A 26,922-nucleotide genomic window follows, 5' to 3' on the forward strand; every position below is an offset into this window, starting at 1 on the left:
TTAATCCAGCTCCCTCACACTGTCACTCAGTAACTCCTCCCCCCCAGCACCCTGTGTTACTGACTGTATCTCTACTGATGTTATCCAGCTCCCTCACACTGTCACTCAGTAATCGCTCCCCCAGCGCCCTGTTACTGACTGTATCTCTACTGATGTTAATCCATCTCCCTCACACTGTCACTCAGTAACCCCTACCCCTCCAGTGCCCTGTGTTACTGACTGTATCTCGACTGATGTTAATCCAGCTCCCTCACACTGTCACTCAGTAACCCCTCTCCCCCAGCGCCCTGTGTTACTGACTGTATCTCTACTGACGTCAATCCATCTCCCTCACACTGTCACTCAGCAACCCCTCCCCCCAGTGCCCTGTGTTACTGACTGTATCTCTACTGATGTTAATTGAGCTCCCTCACACTGTCACTCAGTAACCCCTCTCCCCCAGCAATCTGTGTTACTGACTGTATCTCTACTGATGTTAATCCAGCTCCCTCACACTGTCAGCTCAGTAACCCCTCCCCGCAGCGCCCTGTGTTACTGACTGTACCTCAACTGATGTTAATCCAGCTCCCTCACACTGTCACTCAGTAACCCCTCTCCCCCAGAGCCCTGTGTCACTGACTGTAGCTCTACTGATATTTATCCAGCTCCCTCACACTGTCACTCAGTAACTCCTCCCCCCAGCACCCTGTGTTACTGACTGTATCTCTACTGAAGTTAATCCAGCTCCCTCACACTGTCATTCCGTAACCCCTCTCCCCCAGCACCGTGTTGCTGACTGTATCTCTACTGATGTTAATCCAGCTCCCTCACACTGTCACTCAGTAACTCCTCTCCCCCCAGCTCGCTGTGTTACTGACTGTATCTCTACTGATGTTAATCCAGCTCCTTCACACTGTCACTCAGTAACCCCTCCCCCAGCGCCCTGTGTTACTGACTATATCTCTACTGATGTTAATCCAGCTCCCACACACTGTCACTCAGTAATCCCTCCTCCAGCGCTCTGGGTTACTGAATGTATCTCGACGGATGTTAATCCGACTCCCTCACACTGTCACACAGTAACACCTCACCCAGCGCCCTGTGTTACTGACTGTATCTCTACTGATGTTAATCCAGCTCCCTCACACTGTCACTCAGTAACCCCTCTCCCCCAGCACCCTGTGTTGCTGACTGTATCTCTGCTGATGTTAATCCATCTCCCTCACACTGTCACTCAGTAAGCCCGCTCCCCCAGCGCCCTGTGTTACTGACTTTATCTCTACTGATGTTAATCCAGCTCCCTCACACTGTCACTCAGTAACTCCTCCCCCCCAGCACCCTGTGTTACTGACTGTATCTCTACTGATGTTAATCCATCTCCCTCACACTGTCACTCAGTAACCCCTACCCCTCCAGCGCCCTGTGTTACTGACTGTATATCTGCTGATGTTAATCCAGCTCCCTCACACTGTCAGTCAGTAATCGCTCCCCCAGCGCCCTGTTACTGACTGTATCTCTACTGATGTTAATCCAGCTCCCTCACGCTGTCACTCAGTAACCCCTCTCCCCCAGAGCCCTGTGTTACTGACTGTATCTCTACTGATGTTAATCCAGCTCCCTCACACTGTCACTCAGTAACCCCTCTCCCCAGAGCCCTGTGTTACTGACTGTATCTCTGCTGATGTTAATCCAGTTCCTTCACACTGTCACTCAGTAACCCCTCTCCCCCAGCGCCCTGTGTAACTGACTGTATCTCGACTGATGTTAATCCAGCTCCCTCACACTGTCACTCAGTAACCCCTCTCCCCCAGCGCCCTGTGTTACTGACTGTATCTCTACTGACGTTAATCCATCTCCCTCGCACTGTCACCCAGTAACCCCTCCCCCAGCGCTCTGGGTTACTGACTGTATCTCTACTGATGTTCATCCAGCTCCCTCACACTGTCACTCAGTAACCCCTCCCCCCAGTGCCCTGTGTTACTGACTGTATCTCTGCTGATGTTAATCCAGCTCCCTCACACTGTCACTCAGTAACCCCTCTCCCCCAGGGCCCTGTGTTACTGACTGTATCTCTACTGATGTTAATCCAGCTCCCTCACACTGTCACTCAGTAACCCCTCTCCCCCAGGGCCCTGTGTTACTGACTGTATCTCTACTGATGTTAATCCAGCTCCCTCACGCTGTCACTCAGTAACCCCTCTCCCCCAGCGCCCTGTGTTGCTGACTGTATCTCTACTGATGTTATCCAGCTCTCTCACACTCACTCAGTAACCCTACCCCCAGCGCCCTGTGTTACTAACTATATCTCTGCTGATGTGAATCCAGCTCCCTCACACTGTCACTCAGTAACCCCTCTCCCCCAGCACCCTGTGTTACTGACTGTATCTCTACTGATGTTAATCCAGCTCCCTCACACTGTCACTCAGTAACTCCTCTCCCCCAGCGCACCGTGTTACTGACTGTATCTCTACTGATGTTAATCCAGCTCCCTCACACTATCACTCAGTAACCCGTCTGCCCCAGCAACCTGTGTTACTGACTGTATCTCTACTGATGTTAATCCAGATCCCTCACACTGTCACTCAGCAACCCCTCCCCACAGCGCCCTGTGTTACTGACTGTATCTCTACTGATGTTAATCCAGCTCCCTCACACTGTCACTCAGTAACCCCTCTCCCCCAGTGCCCTGTGTTACTGACTGTATCTCTAATGATGTTAATCCAGCTCCCTCACACTGTCACTCAGTAACCCCTCTCCCCCAGAGCCCTGTGTCACTGACTGTATCTCTACTGATATTAATCCAGCTCCCTCACACTGTCACTCAGTAATCCCTCTCACCCAGCGCCTTGTGTTACTGACTGTATTTCTACTGATGTTAATGCAGCTCCCTCACACTGACACTCAGTAACCGCTCTCCCCCAGCACCCTGTGTTACTGACTGTATCTTTACTGATGTTCATCGAGCTCCCTCACACTGTCACTCAGTAACCCCTCTCCCCCAGCACACTGTGTTACTGACTATCTCGACTGATGTTAATGCAGTTCCCTCACACTGTCTCTCAGTTTCCCCTCCCCCAGTGTCCTGTGTTACTGACTCTCTCTACTGATGTTATTCCAGCTCCCTCACACTGTCATTCAGTAACCCCTCTCCCCCCAGCGCCCTGAGTTACTGACTCTCTCTCTACTGATGTTAATCCAGCTCCCTCACACTGTCACTCAGTAACCTCTCTCCCCCAGCGCCCTGTGTTACTGACTCTATCTCTGCTGATGTTAATCCAGCTCCCTCACACTGTCACTCATTAACCCCTCTCCCCCAGTGCCCTGTGTTACTGACTGTATCTCTACTGATGTTAATCGAGCCACCTCACACTGTCACTCAGTAACCCCTCTCGCCCAGCACCCTGTCACTGACTGTATCTCTACTGATGTTTATCCAACTCCCTCACACTGTCACTCAGTAACTCCTCTCCCACCAGCTCGCTGTGTTACTGACTGTACCTCTACTGATGTTAATCCAACTCCCTCACACTGTCTCTCAGTTACCCTTCCCCCAGCACCCTGTGTTACTGACTGTATCTCTACTGATGTTAATCCAACTCCCTCACACTGTCACTCAGTAACTCCTCTCCCACCAGCTCGCTGTGTTACTGACTGTATCTCTACTGATGTTAATCCAACTCCCTCACACTGTCTCTCAGTTACCCTTCCCCCAGCGCCCTGTGTTACTGACTGTATCTCTACTGATGTTAATCCAACTCCCTCACACTGTCTCTCAGTTACCCTTCCCCCAGTGCCCTGTGTTACTGACTGTATCTCTACTGATGTTAATCCAGCTCCCTCACACTGTCATAAGAACATAAGAACATAAGAAATAGGAGCAGGAGTAGGCCAATCGGCCCCTCGAGCCTTCTCCGCCATTCCATAAGATCATGCTGATCTGATCCTAACCGCCAATCTCTATCACAGAACTATCTCCTGAAACTAACAGAATTAGACACACGAAATAGGAGCAGGATCAGGCTACACGGCCCCTGGGCCCGCTCCGCTACCCACAGGGCCATGACCGATCCGAATCTAGACTCATGTCCAAATTCCTGCCCGCTCCCCGTAACCCTTAATTCCCTTTACTTCTAGGAAACTGTCTATTTCTGTTTTAAATTTATGTAATGATGTAGCTTCTACAGCTTTTTGGGGCAGCATATTCCATGGACCTACCACCCTCTGAGTGAAGTAGTTCCTCCTCATCTCAGTTTTGAAAGAGCAGCCCCTTATTCTAAGACTATGCCCCCTAGTTCTAGTTTCACCCATCATCGGGAACATCCTCCCCGCATCCACCCGATCCAACCCCTTCACAATCTTATATGTTTCAATAAGATCGCCTCTCATTCTTCTGAACTCCAATGAGTAGAGTCCCAATCTACTCAACCTCTCCTCATATGTCCATCCCCTCATCCCCGGGATTAACCGAGTGAACCTTCTTTGTACTGATTCGAGAGCAAGTATGTCTTTTCTTAAGTATGGACACCAGAACTGTATGCAGTATTCCAGGTGCGGTCTCACCAATACCTTGTACAACTGAAGCAATACCTCCCTATTTTTATATTCTATCCCGCTAGCAATGAAAGCCAACATTCCATTGGCCTTCTTAATCACTTGCTGCACCTGCATACTAACCTTTTGAGTTTCGTGCACCAGGACCCCCAGATCCCTTTGTACTTCAGTACTTTCCAGTTTCTTGCCATTAAGATAATAACTTGCTCTATGATTTTTCCTGCCAAAGTGCATAACCTCACACTTTCCAGTATTGTATTCCATCTGCCAAATCTCTGCCCACTTACTTAGCCTGTCTATGTCCCCTTGCAGGTTTTTTATGTCCTCCTCACTTACTACTTTCCCTCCCATCTTAGTATCATCTGCAAACTTTGATATGTTACACTCGGTCCCCTCCTCCAAATCGTTAATATAGATTGTAAAGAGTTGGGGACCCAGCACTGGCCCCTGCAGAACACCACTAGTTACTGATTGCCAGTCTGTGAATGAACCATTTATCCCAACTCTCTGCCTTCTGTTAGATAGCCAATCCTCTATCCATGCCAGAATATTACCCCCAATCCCGTGATGTTTTATCTTAAGCAATAATCTTTTGTGTGGCACCTTGTCAAATGCCTTTTGGAAGTCTAAATACACTACGTCCACTGGTTCCCCTTTATCCACCCTTTATGTTACTTCCTCAAAGAACTCCAGCAAATTTGTCAAACATGACTTCCCCTTCATAAAACCATGCTGACTTTGTCCTATTAAATTATGATTATCCAAATGTCCTGTTACTGTCTCCTTAATAATGGACTCCAAAATTTTACCTACCACAGATGTTAGGCTAACCGGTCTATAGTTTCCAGCCTTCTGTCTACTGCCCTTTTTAAATAAGGGTGTTACATTAGCAGTTTTGCAGTCTGCCGGGACCTTTGCTGAGTCCAGGGAGTTTTGGAAAATTATTACCAATGCATCCACAATCCCTACCGCCACTTCCCTCAGGACCCTAGGATGTAAGCCATCAGGTCCAGGTGATTTATCCGCCTTGAGTCCCATTATTTTACCGAGTACCACTTCCTTAGTGATTTTGATCGTGTTTATCTCCTCCCCCCCTATAGCCCCCTGTTTGTCCAGTGTTGGGATATTCTTAGTGTGTTGTACTTTTAAGACTGATACAAAATATTCATTCAGTGTTTTTGCCATCTCCATATTTCCCACCATTAATTTCCTGGTCTCATCCTCTAAGGGACCAACATTTACTTTAGCCACCCTTTTTCTTTTTATATGACTATAAAAACTCTTACTATCTGTTTTTATATTTTTTGCTAATTTACTTTCATAATCTATCTTCCCTTTCTTAATCAATCTTTTTGTTATTTTTTGCTGTCTTTTAAAGTTTTCCCAATCGTCTATCCTCCCACTAGATTTGGCTACCTTATATGCCCTTGATTTTAGTCGAATACTATCCTTAAATTCTTTACTTAGCCACGGATGGCTGTCTTTTCTTTTACACCCTTTTCTTCTCAGTGGAATATATTTTTTTTGGAAGTTGTAAAATAACTCCTTAAAAGTACACCACTGATCATGTATCGTCTTACCCTTTAATCTATTTTCCCAATCCACTCTACTCAATTCCGCTCTCATACCTTCATAGTCTCCTTTATTCAAGCTGAGCACGCTTGTTTGAGATCCAACCTTCTCACCCTCTAATTGAATATGGAATTCAACCATGTTATGGTCACTCATTCCAAGGGGATCCTTTACTAGGACATTTTTCATTAATCCTGTCTCGTTACACAGGACCATATCTAAGGTTGCTTGCCCCCTGGTCGGTTCAGTTACATACTGCTCAAGAAACCCATCCCTAATACACTCAATGAACTCATCCTCAAGGCAGCCCTGCCCAATTTGATTTGTCCAATTAATATGATAGTTAAAATCCCCCATAATTATAGATGTTCCCTTATTACAAGCCTCAACTATTTCCTGATTGATACTCCGTCCAACAGAGTTGCAACTGTTCGGAGGCCTATAGACTACGCCCACTAGTGTTTTTTTCCCCTTATTATTCCTTATCTCCACCCAAACTGTTTCATTATCCTGATCTTTTGACCCAATATCATTTCTCTGTATTACAGTGATTCCTTCCTTTATTAACATAGCCACCCCACCTCCCCTTCCTTCCTGCCTGTCCTTCCTGATCATTAAATAACCTGGTATGTTTAATTCCCAGGCATTGTCACCCTGCAGCCATGTTTCTGTAATGGCCACAAGATCATACCCATATGTAGTTATTTGTGCCATTAACTCATCTATTTTGTTAAGAAAAAAAAACTCAGTAACTCCCCCCCGCAGCGCCCTGTGTTACTGACTGTATCTCTACTGATGTTAATCCAGCTCCCTCACACTGTCACTCAGTAACCCCTCCCCCCAGTGCCCTGTGTTACTGAATGTATCTCTACTGATGTTAATCCAGCTCCCTCACACTGTCACTCAGGAACCCCTCTCCCCCAGTGCCCTGTGTTACTGGCTGTATCTCTACTGATGTTAATCCAGCTCCCTCACACTGTCACTCAGTAACCCCTCTCGCCCAGAGCCCTGTGTTACTAACTGTATCTCTACTGATGTTAATCCAGCTCCCTCACACTGTCACTCTGTAACCCCTCTCCCCCAGCACACTATGTTACTGACTGTATCTCTACTGATGTTATCCAGCTCCCTCACACTGTCACTCAGTAACCCCTCCCCCAGCGTCCTGTGTTACTGACTGTAAGAGCCATAAAAGCTTAAGAAAATACTTTAAAATATTGGTTAAATAGCATAATACAGTTAATTTACCTGATTGACTTATTGTATTAAGAAACCCCCTATTTTCTTGCTACAGTAGTATAGTCCGAGACACCCCCTTCATTCTTGCCACAATGGTACAGTCCTTAAGCCACACATGGTATGCAGCCATTTTACAGTTTAAACTCCACGTGGCTGAAGGAGGCAGAAGTTGTGAGGTTTGGAGCAATACAGTTTTTGACCGTGTTCGTTTATACGTGTTTGCTTTGTAATTCCGTTTGTGAAGTGTTATAGTAAACAGCTTAAAAGACAAAGCTACGTTTGGGAACATTTTATTTCGAAACGCGTCTACTCGTTGTTAACAGCCCCACAGCTCAGTGGCTGCCTGTTTGGAAACTAAGAAGCGCCACTACACTGACGATATCTCTGCTGATGTGAATCCAGCTCCCTCACACTGTCTCTCAGTAACCCTGCTCCCCCAGCGCCCTGTGTTATTCACTGTATCTCGACTGATGTTAATCCAGCTCCCACACACTGTCACTCAGTGACCCCTCCCCCAGCGTCCTGTGTTACTGACTATATCTCCACTGATGTTAATCCAGCTCCCTCACACTGTCACACAGTAACACCTCCCCCAGCGCCCTCTCTTACTGACTGTATCTCTACTGATGTTAATCGAGCTCCCTCACACTGGCACTCAGTAACCCATCTCCCCCAGAACCCTGTGTTACTGACTGTATCTCTAATGCTGTTATTCCAGCTCCCTCACACTGTCACTCAGTAAACCCTCTCCCCCAGAGCCCTGTGTTACTGACTCTATCTCGACTGATGTTAATCCAGGTCCCTCACGCTGTCTCTCAGTTTCCCCTCCCCCAGCGTCCTGTGTTACTGACTATCTCTGCTGATGTTAATCCAGCTCCCTGACACTGTCACTCAGTAACCCCGCCCCCAGTGCCCTGTTACTGACTGTATCTCTACTGATGTTAATCCATCTCCCTCACACTGTCACTCAGTAACCCCTCTCCCCCAGCGCCCTGTGTTACAGACTTTATCTCCACTGATGTTATCCAGCTCCCTCACACTGTCACTCAGTAATCCCGCTCCCCCTGCGCCCTGCGTTACTGACTGTATCTCTACTGATGTTAATCCATCTCCCTCACACTGTCACTCAGTAACCCCTCCCCCAATGCCCTGTGTTACTGACTGTATCTCTACTGATGTTAATTGAGCTCCCTCACACTGTCACTCAGTAACCCCTCTCCCCCAGCAATCTGTGTTACTGACTGTATCTCTACTGATGTTAATCCAGCTCCCTCACACTGTCACTCAGTAACCCCTCCCCGCAGCGCCCTGTGTTACTGACTGTATCTCAACTGATGTTAACCCAGCTCCCTCACACTGTCACTCGGTAACCCCTCTCCCCCAGAGCCCTGTGTCACTGACTGTATCTCTACTGATATTTATCCAGCTCCCTCACACTGTCACTCAGTAACTCCTCCCCCCAGCGCCCTGTGTTACTGACTGTATCTCTACTGATGTTAATCCAGCTCCCTCACACTGTCACTCAGTAACCCCTCTCCCCCAGCACCGTGTTGCTGACTGTATCTCTACTGATGTTAATCCAGCTCCCTCACACTGTCACTCAGTAACTGCTCTCCCCCCAGCTCGCTGTGTTACTGACTGTATCTCTACTGATGTTAATCCAGCTCCCTCACACTGTCACTCAGGAACCCCTCCCCCCAGCACCCTGTGTTACTGACTGTATCTCTACTGATGTTAATCCAGCTCCCTCACACTGTCACTCAGTAAACCCTCCCCCAGTGCCCTGTGTTACTGACTGTATCTCTACTGATGTTAATCCAGCTCCCTCACACTGTCACTCAGGACCCCCTCTCCCCCAGCGCCCTGTGTTACTGACTGTATCTCTACTGATGTTAATCCAGCTCCCTCACACTGTCACTCAGTAACCCCTCTCCCCCAGAGCCCTGTGTTACTGACTGTATCTCTACTGATGTTAATCCAGCTCCCTCACACTGTCACTCAGTAAACCCTCCCCCAGTGCCCTGTGTTACTGACTGTATCTCTACTGACGTTAATCCATCTCCCTCGCACTGTCACCCAGTAACCCCTCCCCCAGCGCTCTGGGTTACTGACTGTATCTCTACTGATGTTAATCCAGCTCCCTCACTCTGTCACACAGTAACACCTCCCCCAGCACCCCGTGTTACTGACTGTATCTCTACTGATGTTAATCCAGCTCCCTCACACTGTCACTCAGTAACCCCTCTCCCCCAGCGCTCTGTGTTACTGACTGTATCTCTACTGATGTTAATCGAGCTCCCTCACACTGTCACTCAGTTACCCTTCCCCCAGCGCCCTGTGTTACTGACTCTATCTCTACTGATGTTAGTCCAGCTCCCTCACACGATCACACCTTAACCCCTCTCCCCCAGCGCCTTGTGTTACTGACTGTACCTCTACTGACGTTAATCCAGCTCCCTCACACTGTCACTCAGTAACCCCTCTCCCCCAGCGCCCTGTGTTACTGACTGTATCTCTACTGATTTTAATCCAGCTCGCTCACACTGTCACTCAGTAACTCCTCTCCCCCAGCACCCTGTGTTACTGACTGTATCTCTACTGATGTTAATCCAGCTCCCTCCCACTGCCACTCAGTAACCCCTCTCTCCCAGCACCCTGGGTTACTGACTGTATCTCTACTGACGTTAATCCAGCTCCCTCACACTGTCACTCAGTAACCCCTCCCCGCAGCGCCCTGTGTTACTGACTGTATCTCAACTGATGTTAACCCAGCTCCCTCACACTGTCACTCGGTAACCCCTCTGATACGCTTATCAATTACTTCATAAAAGGTGATGAGTCGAAGAAGAGATGATGAGTCGAAAGAAGAGATGAATAAGGCTTTTATTAGCTAAGAAGAGACCATGCTTCTTCGTGAGTGACTGAACAAGTCTGAACGAAACCCACACAGTGGTGGGTGGAGTCAGCTGAGGCATGCCTCCATACACAGCGCCACCCAGAGGTGGCAATATACAATACAGTGGTTTACCACATTCACCCCTTGTTTAATGTGAAGTCCGGCGGGGTGAAGGGTACTACAAGTTAAGTCTATCAGGAGGCCTTGTCTGACGTCCTGATCGTCGTGGAGGCGGCGGTGGTGTTGCAGCATCCGACGTCGGGTCTGGTGTCTGGGTGGTTGGCGAAGATTCCTGGGGCTTTGGCATGCCGTCTGCAGGGGTTGGGTTGGGAGGGGTGGTGGGGGATAACAGTGGTAAGGGGGATAACGGTGGTAAGGGGGATAACGGTGGTAATTCAGGGGTACCCGAGGGTGCGAGATCTCGTATGGAGACCGTGTCCTCCCGCCCGTCTGGGTATGTCACCCAGGCATACTGGGGGTTGGCGTGTAGGAGGTGCACCCGCTCGACCAGGGGGTCCGTTTTATGCGTCCTCACGTGCCTCCGCAGTAGGACGGGCCCAGGGGAAGTCAACCATGCCGGTAGCGAGGTTCCCGATGTAGACTTCCGGGGGAAAACGAACATTTTCTCATGAGGGGTCGCATTAGTGGCAGTACAAAGCAGTGACCGAATGGAGTGAAGCGCTGCAGGGAGGACCTCCTGCCAGCGGGAGGTCGGAAGGCCCTTAGATTTTAGTGCTAAGAGGACTGCCTTCCAAACCGTCGCGTTCTCCCTTTCCACCTGGCCGTTCCCCCGGGGGTTGTAACTGGTGGTCCTGCTCGTGGCGATACCTCTTGTTAGCAGGTACTGCCGAAGTTCGTCGCTCATGAACGATGAGCCCCTGTCGCTATGTATATAGCTGGGGAACCCGAACAGAGCGAAGATGTCATTCAGACACTTGATGACCGTGGTACTGGTCATGTCTGGGCAAGGGATGGCAAAGGGGAAACGGGAGTACTCATCAACTATGTTGAGGAAGTACACATTGCGGTCAGCGGAGGGGAGGGGCCCTTTAAAATCGACGCTCAGGCGTTCGAAGGGGCGGGTGGCCTTGATCAGGCTTGCTCTGTCCGGCCTATAGAAGTGCGGTTTGCACTCGGCGCAGATTTGGCAGCTCTTGGTCATGGTCCTGACCTCCTCGATGGAGTAGGGCAGGTTACGGGATTTGATGAAATGGAAAAACCTGGTGACCCCCGGGTGGCAGAGGTCATTGTGGAGGGACTGCAGCCTATCACTCTGCGCGTTGGCGCATGTACCACGTGATAGGGCATCTGGGGGCTCATTGAGTTTCCCTGGCCGATACAAGATATCATAATTGTAGGTGGAGAGTTCGATTCTCCACCTCAAGATCTTGTCGTTCTTGATTTTACCCCTCTGCTTATTATTAAACATAAAAGCTACTGAACGCTGGTCAGTGAGCAGGGTAAATCGTTTCCCGGCCAGGTAATGCCTCCAGTGACGCACCGCTTCTACAATAGCCTGGGCCTCCTTTTCGACGGAGGAGTGTCTCGTCTCGGGGCCCTGGAGGGTCCTTGAGAAAAAGGCCACGGGTCTGCCCGCCTGGTTAAGGGTCGCGGCTAGGGCGAAGTCGGAGGCATCGCTCTCCACTTGGAAGGGGATGGACTCATCCACCGCGTGCATTGCGGCCTTCGCGATATCGTTCTTGATAAGAGTGAAGGCTGCACACGCCTCTGGTGTCAGGGGGAAGGAGGTGGCTTTGATGAGGGGCCTGGCTTTGTCTGCATAGAGGGGCACCCACTGGGCGTAGTAGGAGAAAAACCCCAGGCATCTCTTCAGTGCTTTTTGGCAGTGGGGAAGGGGTAGCTCCATTAGGGGGCGCATTCTGTCGGGGTCGGGCCCGATGACTCCGTTCTCCACCACGCAGCCGAGGATGGCCAGGCGCTTGGTGTGAAACATACATTTTTCCTTATTGTACGTTAGGTTCAGCCGTTGGGCCGTACGGAGGAAATTTGCTAGATTAACGTCGTGGTCCTGCTGGTCGTGGCCGCAGATGGTGACGTTATCCAAATAGGGGAAGGTTGCCCGCAGCGCGTTCTGGTCAACCATTCGGTCCATCTCCCTTTGGAAGACCGAAACCCCGTTGGTGACGCCGAAGGGGACCCTAAGGAAGTGGTAGAGGCGGCCGTTTGCCTCGAAGGCAGTATACTGGCGGTCCTCATGGCGGATGGGCAGCTGGTGGTACGCTGACTTAAGGTCGATGGTGGAGAATACTTTGTATTGCGCAATCTGATTGACCATATCAGATATGCGAGGGAGGGGGTACGCGTCCAGCTGGGTGTACCGGTTTATGGTTTGGCTGTAGTCGATTACCATGCGGCGTTTTGCAGTGGTTTTAACGACTACAACCTGGGCTCGCCAGGGGCTAGTGCTACCTTCGATAATGCCCTCCTTCAAGAGCCGCTCCACCTCAGAGCTGATAAAAGCTCTGTCCCCGGCACTGTACCGCCTGCTTTTGGTAGCGATGGGTTTACAGTCGCGGGTGAGGTTAGCGAACAGGGGAGGGGGGGGGACTTTTAATGTGGAAAGGCTGCAGGTGGTTTGCAGCGGGCGATTTAAAAGTTGTTGGTTGCAGACTGTGAGTGGGGGGAGGGGTCCACCGTATGCTAGTGTGACACTCTTAAGGTGGCACTGAAAATCCAACCCTAGCAGGACGGCAGCGCAAAGACGGGGCAGGACTAGCAGTTTAAATTTTTGATATTCAGTGCCCCCTACTGACAGGGTCACCACACAGTAGCCGCTGATGTCCATTGACTGGGACTTGGACGCCATAGAAATGCGATGGTGCGTTGGCAGAATCGTGAGGGAGTGGCTACGTACCGTGTCGGGGTGGACGAAACTCTCTGTGCTCCCGCTGTCGATCAGGCAACTGGTGGCGCGGCCGTTTACCGCGATATCCATCATGGAGCTGGATAGATGGTGAGGGTGGCCTTGATCCAGCGTCACGGAGGCCAGTATGTGGCTTAGTGAGTCACTATAGTCATCCGCCGAGACGGTGGTCGGTTCCGGTGACGAAATGGCGGTTGAGTGCGTTGGATACGATGGCGGCGGATGCCATGCGGCCGGGGGTACACAAAATGGCGGATAAGATGGCTGCTCCCACGGCCCGCACGCTGCGCTGCTGGCTGGCTTCCCCTTGCAGGCGTTAGCGTAATGGCCTTTCTTCCCACAGCCCGAGCAGGTAGCTGTCTTAGCTGGGCAGTGCGCTCTGGGATGTTTTAACTGGCCACAGAAATAGCATTTTTGGGCCTGGTTACTGGGCATCGAAGCAGTTCTTACCGGAGGCTGCTGTCTCGGTTGGGTCGCTGCAGCGGTTGGTGCCGGGGGCGGCGGTCCCGTGTCCCACGGTTTCGATTGCCATGTCTCGGCGCCATTACGGGGGTATGCCTCGAGGTTTCGGTGGGCCTCCTCTAACGAGAGCGCAAGGGCAATGGCCGTCTTCAGGTCGGGTTCCTTGCTTTCTAGCAGTCTCTGCCGGGTGTGGTCTGACTGGAGGCCCCTGGCGAAGGCATCACAGGCGAGTCCCTGCGCGTGCTCCACAGCCGTTACCGCTTTACAATCGCAGTCTCTGCAGAGTGCCAGTAGCGCCCGTGCAAATGCCCCTACCGATTCTCCCGGTTGCTGCCTGCGGGATCCCAAGAGGTGTCGGGCGTAAATTGTGTTCACTGGGCGCGTATATTGCCCTTTTAGTAGCTCGAGGGCCGCCACGTACGTATTAGAGTCCCGGATTAGCATATATACTTGATGGCTCACCTGGGCGGTCAAAATTTTCAGTTTGTGATCCTCCTCTGTAACCTGTGAGATTGCGAGGAAGGATTCAAAGCAGCTCAGCCAGTGTTCAAACTTGGCTGATGCACCCACATCTTGAGGGTCGAGGTCCAGGCGTGGTGGTCTGAGGGCTCTCAGCAATGTCTGCTGTATCCGTTGCTGTTGTTGCTCCTCAGGTGTCGCCATTTAACTTTTAGCTAATAAAATTGATACGCTTATCAATTACTTCATAAAAGGTGATGAGTCGAAGAAGAGATGATGAGTCGAAAGAAGAGATGAATAAGGCTTTTATTAGCTAAGAAGAGACCATGCTTCTTCGTGAGTGACTGAACAAGTCTGAACGAAACCCACACAGTGGTGGGTGGAGTCAGCTGAGGCATGCCTCCATACACAGCGCCACCCAGAGGTGGCAATATACAATACAGTGGTTTACCACACCCTCTCCCCCAGAGCCCTGTGTCACTGACTGTATCTCTACTGATATTTATCCAGCTCCCTCACACTGTCACTCAGTAACTCCTCCCCCCAGCGCCCTGTGTTACTGACTGTATCTCTACTGATGTTAATCCAGCTCCCTCACACTGTCACTCAGTAACCCCTCTCCCCCAGCACCGTGTTGCTGACTGTATCTCTACTGATGTTAATCCAGCTCCCTCACACTGTCACTCAGTAACTGCTCTCCCCGCAGCTCGCTGTGTTACTGACTGTATCTCTACTGATGTTAATCCAGCTCCCTCACACTGTCACTCAGGAACCCCTCCCCCCAGCACCCTGTGTTACTGACTGTATCTCTACTGATGTTAATCCAGCTCCCTCACACTGTCACTCAGTAAACCCTCCCCCAGTGCCCTGTGTTACTGACTGTATCTCTACTGATGTTAGTCCAGCTCCCTCACACTGTCACTCAGGACCCCCTCTCCCCCAGCGCCCTGTGTTACTGACTGTATCTCTACTGATGTTAATCCAGCTCCCTCACACTGTCACTCAGTAACCCCTCTCCCCCAGAGCCCTGTGTTACTGACTGTATCTCTACTGATGTTAATCCAGCTCCCTCACACTGTCACTCAGTAAACCCTCCCCCAGTGCCCTGTGTTACTGACTGTATCTCTGCTGATGTTAATCCAGTTCCTTCACACTGTCACTCAGTAACCCCTCTCCCCCAGCGTCCTGTGTAACTGACTGTATCTCGACTGATGTTAATCCAGCTCCCTCACACTGTCACTCAGTAACCCCTCTCCCCCAGCGCCCTCTGTTACTGACTGTATCTCTACTGACGTTAATCCATCTCCCTCGCACTGTCACCCAGTAACCCCTCCCCCAGCGCTCTGGGTTACTGACTGTATCTCTACTGATGTTAATCCAGCTCCCTCACGCTGTCACTCAGTAACCCCGCTCCCCCAGCGCCCTGTGTTACTGACTGTATCTCTACTGATGTTAATCCAGCTCCCTCACACTGTCACTCAGTAACCCCTCTCCCCCAGGGCCCTGTGTTACTGACTGTATCTCTACTGATGTTAATCCAGCTCCCTCACACTGTCACTCAGTTACCCTTCCCCCCAGCACCCGGTGTTACTGACTCTATCTCGACTGATGTTAATCCAGCTCCCTCACGCTGTCACTCAGTAACCCCTCTCCCCCAGCGCCCTGTGTTACTGACTGTATCTCTACTGATGCTAATCCAGTTCCCTCACACTGTCACTCAGTAATGCTTCCAGCCAGTGACCTGTGTTACTGACAGTATCTCTTCTGATGTGAATCCAGCTCCCTCACACTGTCACTCAGTAACCCCTCTCCCCAGCGCCCTGTCTTACTGACTGTATCTCTACTGATGTGAATCCAGCTCCCTCACACTGTCACTCAGTAACCCCTCTCCCCAGCGCCCTGTGTTACTGACTGTATCTCTACTGATGTTAATCCAGCTCCCTCACACTGTCAGACAGTAACACCTCCCCCAGCGCCCTGTGTTACTGACTGTATCTCTGCTGATGTTAATCCAGCTCCCTCACACTGTCACTCAGTAATCCCTCCCCCAGCGCTCTGGGTTACTGACTGTATCTCTACTGATGTTAATCCAGCTCCCTCGCACTGTCAGACAGTAACACCTCCCCCAGCGCCCTGTGTTACTGACTGTATCTCTACTGATGTTAATCCAGCTCCCTCACCCTGCCACTCAGTAACCCCTCTCCCCCAGCGCCCTGTGTTACTGACTCTATCTCTACTGATGTTAATCCAGCTCCCTCACACTGCCACTCAGTAACCCCTCCCCCCAGTGCCCTGTGTTACAGACTGTATCTCTACTGATGTTAATCCAGCTCCCTTACACTGTCACTCAGCAACCCCTCTCCCCAAGCACCCTGTGTTACTGGCTGTATATCTACTGATGTTAATCCAACTCCCTCACACTGTCACTCTGTAACCCCTCTCCCCCCAGCGCCCTGTTTTACTGACTGTATCTCTACTGATGTTAATCCAGCTCCCTCACACTGTCACTCAGTAACCCCTCTCCCCCAGCGCCCTGTGTTACTGACTGTATCTCTACTCTGATGTTAATCATAGAAACATAGAAGATAGGAGCAGGAGTAGGACATTCGGCCCTTCGAGCCTGCTCCGCCATTCAGTGAGATCATGGCTGATCATCCAAATTCAGTACCCTGTCCCTGCCTTCTCCCCATATCCCTTGATCCCTTTAGACTTAAGAAATATATCCAACTCTTTCTTGAATATATTTAATGAACTGCCCTCCACCGACCTCTGTGGCAGAGAATTCCACAGGTTCACCACTCTCTGGGCGAAGAAATTCCTCCTCATTTCAGTCCTAAATGGCTTACCCCTTATCCTTAGACTATGACCCTGGTTCTGGACTCCCCGGCCATCAGAAACATCCTTCGTGCATCTAGTCTGTCCAGGCCTGACAGAATTTTATAGATTTCGATGAGATCCCCTCTCAATCTTCTAAACTCCAGTGATTATAAGCCCAATCGACGCAATCTCTCCTCATACATCATTCCTGCCATCCCAGGTATCAGCCTGGTGAATCTTCGCTGCACTCCCTCCATGGCAAGAACGTCCTTCCTCAGGTAAGGTGAACAAAACTGCACACAATACTCAAGGTGCGGTCTCACCAAGGCCCTGTACAACTGTAGCAAGACATCCTTGTTCCTGTACTCGAACCATCTTGCTACGAAGGCCAACATACCATTTGCCTTCTTAACCGCCTGCTGCACCTGCATGCTTACCTTCAGCGACTGGTGCACAAGGACACCCAGGTCTCTTTGCACTTCCCCTTCTCCCAATCTATTGCCATTCAAATAATAATCTGCCTTCCTGTTTTTGCCACCAAAGTTGATAACCGCACATTCATCCACATTATAGTGCATTTGCCATGTTTCTGCCCAATCACCCAACCTGTCCAAATCGTACTGGAGTTTCATGACATCCTCCTCACTGCTTACCCTCCCACCCAGCTTTGTGTCGTCTGCAAATTTGGAGATATTACATCCAATTCCCTCGTCCAGATCATTAATATATATTGTGAACAGCTGGGGTCCTAGGACCGATCATTGCGGTACCCCACTAGTCACTGCCTGCCACTCGGAAAACGACCCGTTTATTCCAACTCTTTGCTTTCTGTCCGCCAACCAGTTCTCTATCCAAGTCAATACCTTGCCTCCAATCCCATGTGCCTTCATTTTGCACGCTAATCTCTTATGTGGGACCTTATCGAAAGCCTTCTGAAAGTCCAAATACACCACATCCACTGGTTCTCCCTTATCTATTTTACCAGTTACATCCTCAAAAAATTCCAGTAGATTAGTCAAGCATGATTTATCTTTTGTAAATCCATGTTGACTTTGTCCGATCCTGTCACTGCTTTCCAAGTGCTCTGCTATTACATCTTTTATAATAGACTCTAGCATTTTCCCCACTACCGATGTCAGGCTTACCGGTCTATAATTCCCCCCTTTTTCTCTACCACCTTTTTTGAATAGTGGGGTAACATTAGCTACCCTCCAATCCATGGGTACTGTTCCAGAGTCTTATCGAGTTCTGGAAGATGACCAGCAATGCATCTACTATTTCTAGGGCCACTTCCTTAAGTACCCTGGGATGTAGATTATCAGGCCCTGGGGATTTATCGGCCTTCAGTCCCATCAATTTTCCTAACACCATTTCCCTACAAATACTGATTTCTTTCAGTTCCACCCTTTCATCAGACCCTATGTTCCCTGGCATCTCTGGGAGGTTATTTGTGTCCTGCTTTGTGAAGACAGAACCAAAGTATGAATTTAGTTGGTCTGCCATTTCTTTGTTTCCCATTATAAATTCCCCTGATTCTGACTGCAAGGGACCTACGCTTGGCTTCACCAATCTTTTTCTCTTCACATATCTATAAAAGCTTTTACAGTCAGTTTTGATGTTCTTACTCTCATATTCTATTTTCCCTTTCTTTATTTAATCCTTTTGTCCTCCTTTGTTGAATCTTAAACTGCTCCCAATCCTCAGGATTATTGCTTTTTCTGGCCAATTTATATGTCCTCCCCTTGGATCTTATGCTATCCCTAATTGTAAGCCACGGTTGAGTCACCTTTTTTGTTTTATTTTTATGCCAAACTGGGATGAACAAATTCTGTAGCTCATCCATTCGGTCTTTGAATGTTTGCCATTGCCTATCCACCGTCAACCCTTTGAGTGCCATTCCCCAATCAATCCTACCCAACTCGCTCCTCAGACCATCGTAGTTTCCTTTACTTAAATTGAGGACCCTAGTCTCTGAGTCAACTACTTCATTCTCCATCTTAATGAAGAATTCGATCATATTATGATCGCTCCGACCCAAGGGGCCTCGTACAACAAGATTGCTAATTAATCCTTTCTCGTTACATAATACCCAGTCTAAGATGGCCTGATCTCTGGTTGGTTCCTCGACATATTGGTCCAGGAAACCATCCCGTAAACACTCCAGGAATTCCTCCTCCACAGTATCGTTACTAATTTGGTTGGCCCAATCTATATGTAGATTAAAGTCACCCATGATGACTGCTGTGCCCTTATTGCACGCTTCTTTAATTTCCCTTTTAATGCCATCCCCAACCTCCGCCTTACTGTTTGGAGGTCTATATACCACTCCCACTAATGTTTTTTTCCCCTTAGTATTTCTCAATTCTACCCATACAGATTCCACATCAACAGAGCTAATATCCTTCATTACAATTGTATTAATCCCTTCTTTAACCAGTAATGCTACCCCACCTCCCTTTCCTTTTTGCCTATCTTTCCTGAATATCGAATACCCCTGGATGTTGAGTTCCCAGTCTTGGCCATCCTTGAGCCACGTTTCCGTAATCCCAACCAAACCATATTCGTTTACCTCTATTTGCGCAGCCAATTCGTCCACCTTATTACAAATGCTCCTCGCATTAAGACACAAAGCCTTAGACCTATTAGAATTATTATTTACTGTGGCCACGTTTGATTTAAACCGCTGATTTCTCTGACTGCCACTTTTTTCCTCCTTCCTATCTTTTGCTTTTATCCCTGTTTCCCTTTCCTCTGTCTCCCTGCTCAGGTTCCCAACTCCCTGCCATTTTAGTTTAAATCCAGCTCCCTCACACTGTCACTCAGTAATTCCTCTCCCCTAGCACCCTGTGTTACTGACTGTATCTCTACTGATGTTAATCCAGCTCCCTCACACTGTCACTCAGTAATTCCTCTCCCCTAGCACCCTGTGTTACTGACTGTATCTCTACTGATGTTAATCCAGCTCCCTCACACTGTCACTCAGTAATTCCTCTCCCCTAGCGCCCTGTCTCACTGACTGTATCTCTACTGATGTTAATCTATCTCCCTCACACTGTATTCCTTAGGAAATCCTAAAGAGCTTTACAGCCAATTGAGGACGTAGAAACATAGTAACATAGAAGATAGGAGCAGGAGTAGGCCATTCGGCCCCTCGAGCCTGCTCCGCCATTTAATAAGATCATGGCTGATCATCCCAATTCAGTACACTGTCCCTGCTTTCTCCCCATATCCCTTGATCCCTTTAGCCTTCAGAAATATATCCAACTCCTCCTTGAATATATTTAATGAATTGGCCTCAACTGCCTTCTGTGGTAGAGAATTCCACAGGTTCACCACTCTCTGGGTGAAGAAATTCCTCCTCATCTCTGCCCTAAATGGCTTACCCCTTATCCTTAGACTATGACCCCTGGTTCTGGACTCCGCCGCCATCGGGAACATCGTTCCTGCATCTAGTCTGTCTAGTCCTGTTAGAATTTTATAAGTTTCAATGAGATCCCCTCTCATTCTTCTAAACTCCAGTGAATATAAGCCCAATCGACCCAATCTCTCCTCATACGTCATTCCTGCATCTGCCATGCATCTGCCCAATCACCCAACCTGTCCAAATCATACTGGAGTTTCTCGGCATCTTCCTGACAACACACACGCCCACCCAGCTTTGTGTCATCTGCAAACTTGGAGATATTACATCCAGCATATTATCTGCGTCTGCCCTATCAAACCCCTTTTCATAATCTTAAAGGTCACCTTGATGGAAAAGTGCCTGATTCTCCTCCGCCCCAGGTCTGAGTGCTAGTCAGCCAGAACACACAAACAATGCCTTCTTTCAGAGACTGCCTGGACCCACCTGTACTTCCAGGTTCAAGCGGTGAACCTTGGCCAGATGACCCCTGGATGCAGGCCCACCACTTAGCAGGTCGTCGCACCTGGAAATGCTGTCAGAAATTCTCCTGTTAACCCGAGGCCCCATCTGCCCTCTAAGGTGGACGTAAAAGATCCCATGATACCACTTGATGAAGAGCAGGCGAGTTCTCATAGATTCATAGCAACTTACAGCACAGAAGGAGGCCATTCGGCCCGTCGTGGCTGTGCTGGCTCTTTGAAAGAGCAGTGGTGCTGAGTCCCACACCCCCGCTTTTTGTCCGTAACCCTGTAAGTTGCTCATCCTCAGGTACCCGTCTAACTCTGTGTTAAAATTTTTGAAGGAATCAGCTTCCAGCACCTCTTCAGGTCGAGCGTTCCAGACCCCCACAACTGTCATTGAAAACATTTCTCCTCATCTCCCCTCCAGATCTTTTCCAATGAATTATTTATTCCTTTTTATTCTATCGAAACCTCTCATCATCTCGAAAACCTCTATCAGGTCATCTCTCAACCTTCTCTGTTTCAAGGAAACATAGAAACATAGAAGATAGGAGCAGGAGTAGGCTATTCGGCCCCTCGAGCCTGCTCCGCCATTTAATGAGATCATGGCTGATCATCCAAATTCAGTACCCTGTCCCTGCTTTCTCCCCATATCCCTTGATCCCTTTAGCCTTAAGAAATATATCCATCTTCTTCTTGAATATATTTACTGAATTGGCCTTCTGCGGTAGAGAATTCCACAGGTTCACCACTCTCTGGGTGAAGAAATTCCTCCTCATCTCTGTCCTAAATGGCTTACCCCTTATCCTTAGACTGTGACCCCTGGTTCTGGACTCCCCCGCCATCGGGAACATCCTTCCTGCATCCAGTGTGTCCAGTTCTGTTAGAATTTTATAAGTTTCAATGAGATCCCCTCTCATTCTTCTAAACTCCAGCGAGTATAAGCCCAATCGACCCAATCTCTCCTCATACGTCATTCCTGCCATCCCAGGTATCAGCCTGGTGAATCTTCGCTGCACTCCCTCCATGGCAAGAACATCCTTCCTCAGATAAGGCGACCAAAACTGCGCACAATACTCAACAGTAGCAACTGCTTCAACCTCTCCTCACAATCGAAGTCCCTCATCCGCGGCAACATCCCACCAAACCTCCCCTGCCCCCTCCACATCTTTCCTCAGTGTCCGGGCCAAGATTTATCCCACAACCAAAACATTTTTAAAAATCTAATACAAAAGCAAAATACTGCAGATGCTGGAAATCTGAAATAAATAAAAACAGAAAATGCTGGAAATACTCAGCAGGTCTGGCAGCATCTGTAGAGAGAGAGAAACAGAGTTAATGTTTCAGGTCGATGACCCTTTGTCAGAACTGGAAAAAGACCTTTAAGATTATGAAAGGGTAGACACAGATAATATGTTTCCACTCGTGGGCGAGACCAGAACTAGGCACCAATAAATCCAATAGGGAATTGAGGAGAAACTTCTTTACCCAGAGAGTGGTGAGAATGTGGAACTCGCTACTAGGGTTGCAAAGGGGTGGAAAGTTTCCGGTAAATTTCCGGAAATTTTCCACGGGAAGTTTAGCTTGGGAATTTTGCCCAAAAAAGCACATGCTAGCATAATATTGTTTTTTTTGTATTTCTTTCTTTTTTTTCCACAGGTCCTCTCTTAAAATTACTAACAAAGATGGAATCTTAATTATTAAGGAATTTCTTAATCAATATATGTTTATCTTCTTACTTGGCTTGTTTTAATAATTACAAGTTTTGTGTGTGACTGTGAACAAATGTGTCCTGATTGGTTGGATGAGTGGATGAGCGATTAGCTCCCTCTATTTGTAATATTTGCATATCGAATTGTGATTGGCCTGCAGGCATCTGTAAGGCTGCTATAGTTTTTTTAAGATCCAGGTTAGGGGTCCTGAGGGAAGTCACAGCAGTCAGCCCAGAGTTCCTCTGCTTCCATTCAAGAAGATGATGGTTCTCATTCAGCATCAGGCTCCTTATCATCAGCAACTCCTGGCCCACTTGGAAGGTTCTTTGATACAATGGATAACCATAGCCAGAAGAATGCAGATGAGTGCCTTGCTCGAGCTGTATATGCAACAGGCTCACCCCTCATGCTCACAGCCAATGTGTACTGGAAGAGATTTTTCAATGTTATTCGCCCTGCATACTGTCCTCCCACCAGACATGCTTTGTCTACTTATTTTCTGGAGGCTGAGTATAACAGAGTCCAAGGAAAGCTCAAAAAAACGATAGCGATGGCAGACTGTGTTGCAGTTATCTCAGATGGGTGGTCAAATGTACGAGGGGAGGGCATCATAAACTACATCGTCTCCACTCCTCTCCCAGTGTTCTTTAAGAGCACAGACACGAAGGACAACAGACACACAGGTACATACATTGCTGATGAGCTGAAAGCGGTCATCAACGATCTTGGATCACAAAAGGTCTTTGCAGTAGTTACTGACAATGCTGCGAATATGAAGGCTGCTTGGGCTCAAGTGGAGGAGGCCTACCCTCATATTACGTCTATTGGGTGCGCAGCTCATGGGCTTAACCTGCTCCTCAAGGACATCATGGGTTTGAGAACCATGGAAGCACTGTACAAGAGAGCCAAGCAAGTTGTTAAGTATGTCAGGGGAAAACAGGTAGTTGCAGCAACCTACAACTCCAAGCAAATGACAAAGAACAAGAACACCACACTGAAGCTGCCCAACAGCACTAGATGGGGTGATGTTGTCATAATGTACAACAGCCTTCTGGAGGGTAAGGAGTCGCTGCAAGAAGTGGCAATATCCCAGTCTGGGGATATGGAAACCACCATCAAGAAAATACTGCTGGATGATGTGTTTTGGGAGAGAGTGGTTAGCAGCCTTAAACTACTCTCACCAGTAGCATCTGCAATTGCTCAGATTGAAGGAGATGACGCTGTCTTGTCAGATGTTCTCAGGCTTTTTACTGATTTAAAAGAACAAATCAGCATTGCCCTACCCGCATCCCTGCTGCTCAAAGCAGAGGAGAAGGCAATTGTTCAATTCATACAGACGCGTCAAGGATTTTGTGTCAAGCCGATTCATGCTGCAGCATACATGCTGGACCCAAAGCATGTTGGGAGACCAATACTTTCTGGAGAACAGATCAACAGCGCTTACAGTGTGATTTCTACCCTCTCACACCATCTCAATCTGGATGTGGGCAAAGTTCTGGGAAGTCTGGCAAAGTTCTCTACCAAGCAAGGTCTTTGGAATGGGGATGGGATATGGGAATCATGCAAGCATATCAGTGCACATACCTGGTGGAAGGGACTTTGTGCATCTGAGGCCCTGTCACCTATTGCATCGGTGATACTCCAAATCCCACCTTCATCAGCGGCCTCTGAACGAAACTGGTCACTTTTTGGGAATACGCATACAAAGGTGCGCAACAGGCTGACTAACAAGAGAGTGGAGAAACTGGTGGCTATCCAGGCGAACCTACAACTTATTGAGCCAGATACAGAAGTGTCCACCACACAGCTAGACACTGACACAGAGGAGGAAATGGACACGTCAGAGCCAGAGTCAGAGAATCAGGAGGAGCAATGAGGAGTAGAAGACTCAGAAGACTCATGAGTAGAAGACTCAAAGGGACAAAATAAGGACAAATTACAGGCTAAATAAGCTGACGCTCTTTTTATTTTATTTTAGATGGGTCTTTTTTGTGGGGGTTCAATAAAGTTCAAAATTATAACCTAAATAAAGTTTTGAAAGCCTGTTTTTATTTGTATGGAACAGTATGTCTATTTTGACGACAAAGATAATATAAGGGTCAGAGACAAAAACCATCAGTGTGCAAAAAAACTCAAAATTCCCATAAATTCCCAAAATTCCCATAAATTCCCAAAAATTCCCATGGAACGTTTCCTCTTTTAAAAATTCCCAGAATTTTGCAACCCTACTCGCTACCACAGGGAGTAGTTCAGGCGAATAACATAGATGTATTTAAGGGAAGTTAGATAAACACGAGGGAGAAAGGAATAGAAGGATATCTTTATAGGGTGTGATGACGTAGGGTGGGAGGAGGCTCGTGTGGAGCATAAACACCGGCATGGAGCTATCGGAGCAAATGGCCTGTTCCTGTGCTGTGAATTCTGTGTAATTCTTTATATTGGTGGGACCTCCTCTTTTGAGCATGGGCTTGAGGCAAGAGTCTTAAAAAATAGTCTCGATGGTGGGATTTCAGAAAGTCCTCAATGGTCAATTATCCTTTTTAAAGGAATTGATTGGACAACCCCCCGCCAACTACAGTGGATCCCAAAGGTGAGGCTTTCTCTGGAAGAGGTTGTAACTTTTGGCCCGTGCCGGGTGGTCGGTGGGCAGATTGCGCCTGCCCCTCGCCCACCGTAACCGCTGGGAGGCCCGAACCAACGGTTTTGAGGCCCGGGCCTCAGTTCTGTGCAGCTGGCCAACTGAGGGCATCAGACCGGCACTCTTCAGGCAGTGCTCCAGTTGGGTAGGGTTGGAAATTGGCCGGCGCCTTCATGGATGACGAGGATGATGAGACTCCCTCATTAAGAAAAAGAAAAAAAATTGTGCCTTTCACGACCTCAGGACATCCCAAAGCGCTTCAGTTCCTTCACTGTTGCAATGTAGGAACTGCCAACTGTCTATTATTCTCTATCTAACTCACCATCATAAGACCAGAAGAATTAGGAGCAGGAGTCGGCCTTACTGCCCCTCGAGCCTGCTCCACCATTCAATACGATCATGGCTGATCTTCGACCTCAGCTCCACTTTTCCGCTCAATCTCCATGTCCCTTGATTCCCCTAGAGTCCAAAAATCTATTGATCTCTGTCTTGAATATACTCAGCGATTCAGCATTCACAGCCCACTGGGGTAGAGAATCCCAAAGATACACCACCCTCTGAGTGAAGAAATTTCTCCTCATCTCAGTCATAAATGGCCAACCCCTTATCCTTAGACTATGCCCCCTAGTTCTATACTCTCTGGGCAGGGGAAACAATCTCTCAGCATCTACCCTGTCAATCCCCCTCAGAATCTTGTATGTTTCAATGAGCTCGCCTCTCATTCTTCTAAACTCCAGAGAGTATCGGCCCATTCTACTCAATCTCTCCTCATAGGAAAACCCTCTCATCCCAGGATTCAATGTAGTGAACCTTCGTTGCACCACCTCTAAGGCAAGTATATCCTTCCTTAGATAAGGAGACCAAAACTGTGCACAGTACTCCAGGTGTGGTCTCACCAAGTCCCTGTGCAATTGTATCACGACTTCCTTACTCTGTACTCCAACCCCCTTGCAATAAAGGCCAGCATCCCATTTGCCTTTTAAATTTTTATTCCCTAAAGTTTCCCACATTACAACAGTAACTACACTTCAAAAAGTACTTAATTGGCTGTAAAGCGCTTTGGGACGAGCTGAGGTTGTAAAGGTCATTCTATGCACTTCGCCCCTAGCTAATGCCCCTCATGTGACTGCCTCCCAGCTGTCTTTAACGTTTATGTGGTTCCCCGACAGCCATCTCTTACCCTCCGTGCATCGACACCCCTCTTTATAACCCGATTGCCTTTAACTATTCACCCCTTTCTGTTTTTGTAGCCGATGTTGTGACAAGAAAAGCTGTGGGAACCGGAACGAAACACCTTCTGACCCGGTTATCATCGACAGGTAAGAAATGTGCTTATTTTCTTGGTTGGTTCTTGGTTCCCAGCTCGTGGAGGTTTGAATGTGTACTGCAAGGGGGTTTGTTCTACCCTGTACCGGGGGGCGGGGGGGGGACCCGGGGTTACCTGTTGTTGCTCTGGACTGGCGACTATCTCTCCGCTATGTGCTTAATGTTGCTTGTTTATGGATTTGCCTGTGGGGGAGTGACTCTTGTTTGAAGTGAATGGCCCTGAAATTAGGATCGGGAGCTTGCCGCGCATGCAAGCCCCCGATGTTCACTTACCCGGCGCGCTGACATTTTAATTCTGGCCCGCATTGCATTTCCTCTCACTGGCCCGCTTGAGGTCCTGCCGCACTGTGCGTGCGTGACCCAGCGGCGTACTTAGTGCGATGAGCCGGCTGGGATCACGTGAGCACAGGGCAACCAATGGGAGGTTGCAAAAGTTAATTCATGAGTTTGACAGTAAGAGCTGTCAAACTCATGAAAACTCCTAACCCCAAAACACTACTTAAACCTGAAAGAAAATTTTAAA

The 26,922-nt window shown here is 48.6% G+C and overlaps 1 protein-coding gene across 1 annotated transcript in view; it reads left to right on the forward strand.

The window, feature by feature from the left end:
- Positions 1 to 26,427, forward strand: part of LOC147123759 (transcription factor COE3-like) — a 136,554-nt gene extending 110,127 nt beyond the window's left edge. Inside the window, exon 6 of the mRNA XM_085975743.1 lies at positions 26,324 to 26,427. Coding sequence (XP_085831869.1) covers positions 26,324 to 26,396 — 73 coding nt within the window. The 3' untranslated portion in view covers positions 26,397 to 26,427. The remainder of the gene's footprint in view (positions 1 to 26,323) is intronic.
- The last annotated feature ends 495 nt before the right edge of the window (positions 26,428 to 26,922 follow it).

This window comes from Somniosus microcephalus, chromosome 2 (genome assembly GCF_052327205.1).
Source record: "Somniosus microcephalus isolate GS21.2 chromosome 2, FLI_Smic_1.0, whole genome shotgun sequence".
Taxonomy (NCBI): Eukaryota; Metazoa; Chordata; class Chondrichthyes; order Squaliformes; family Somniosidae; genus Somniosus; species Somniosus microcephalus.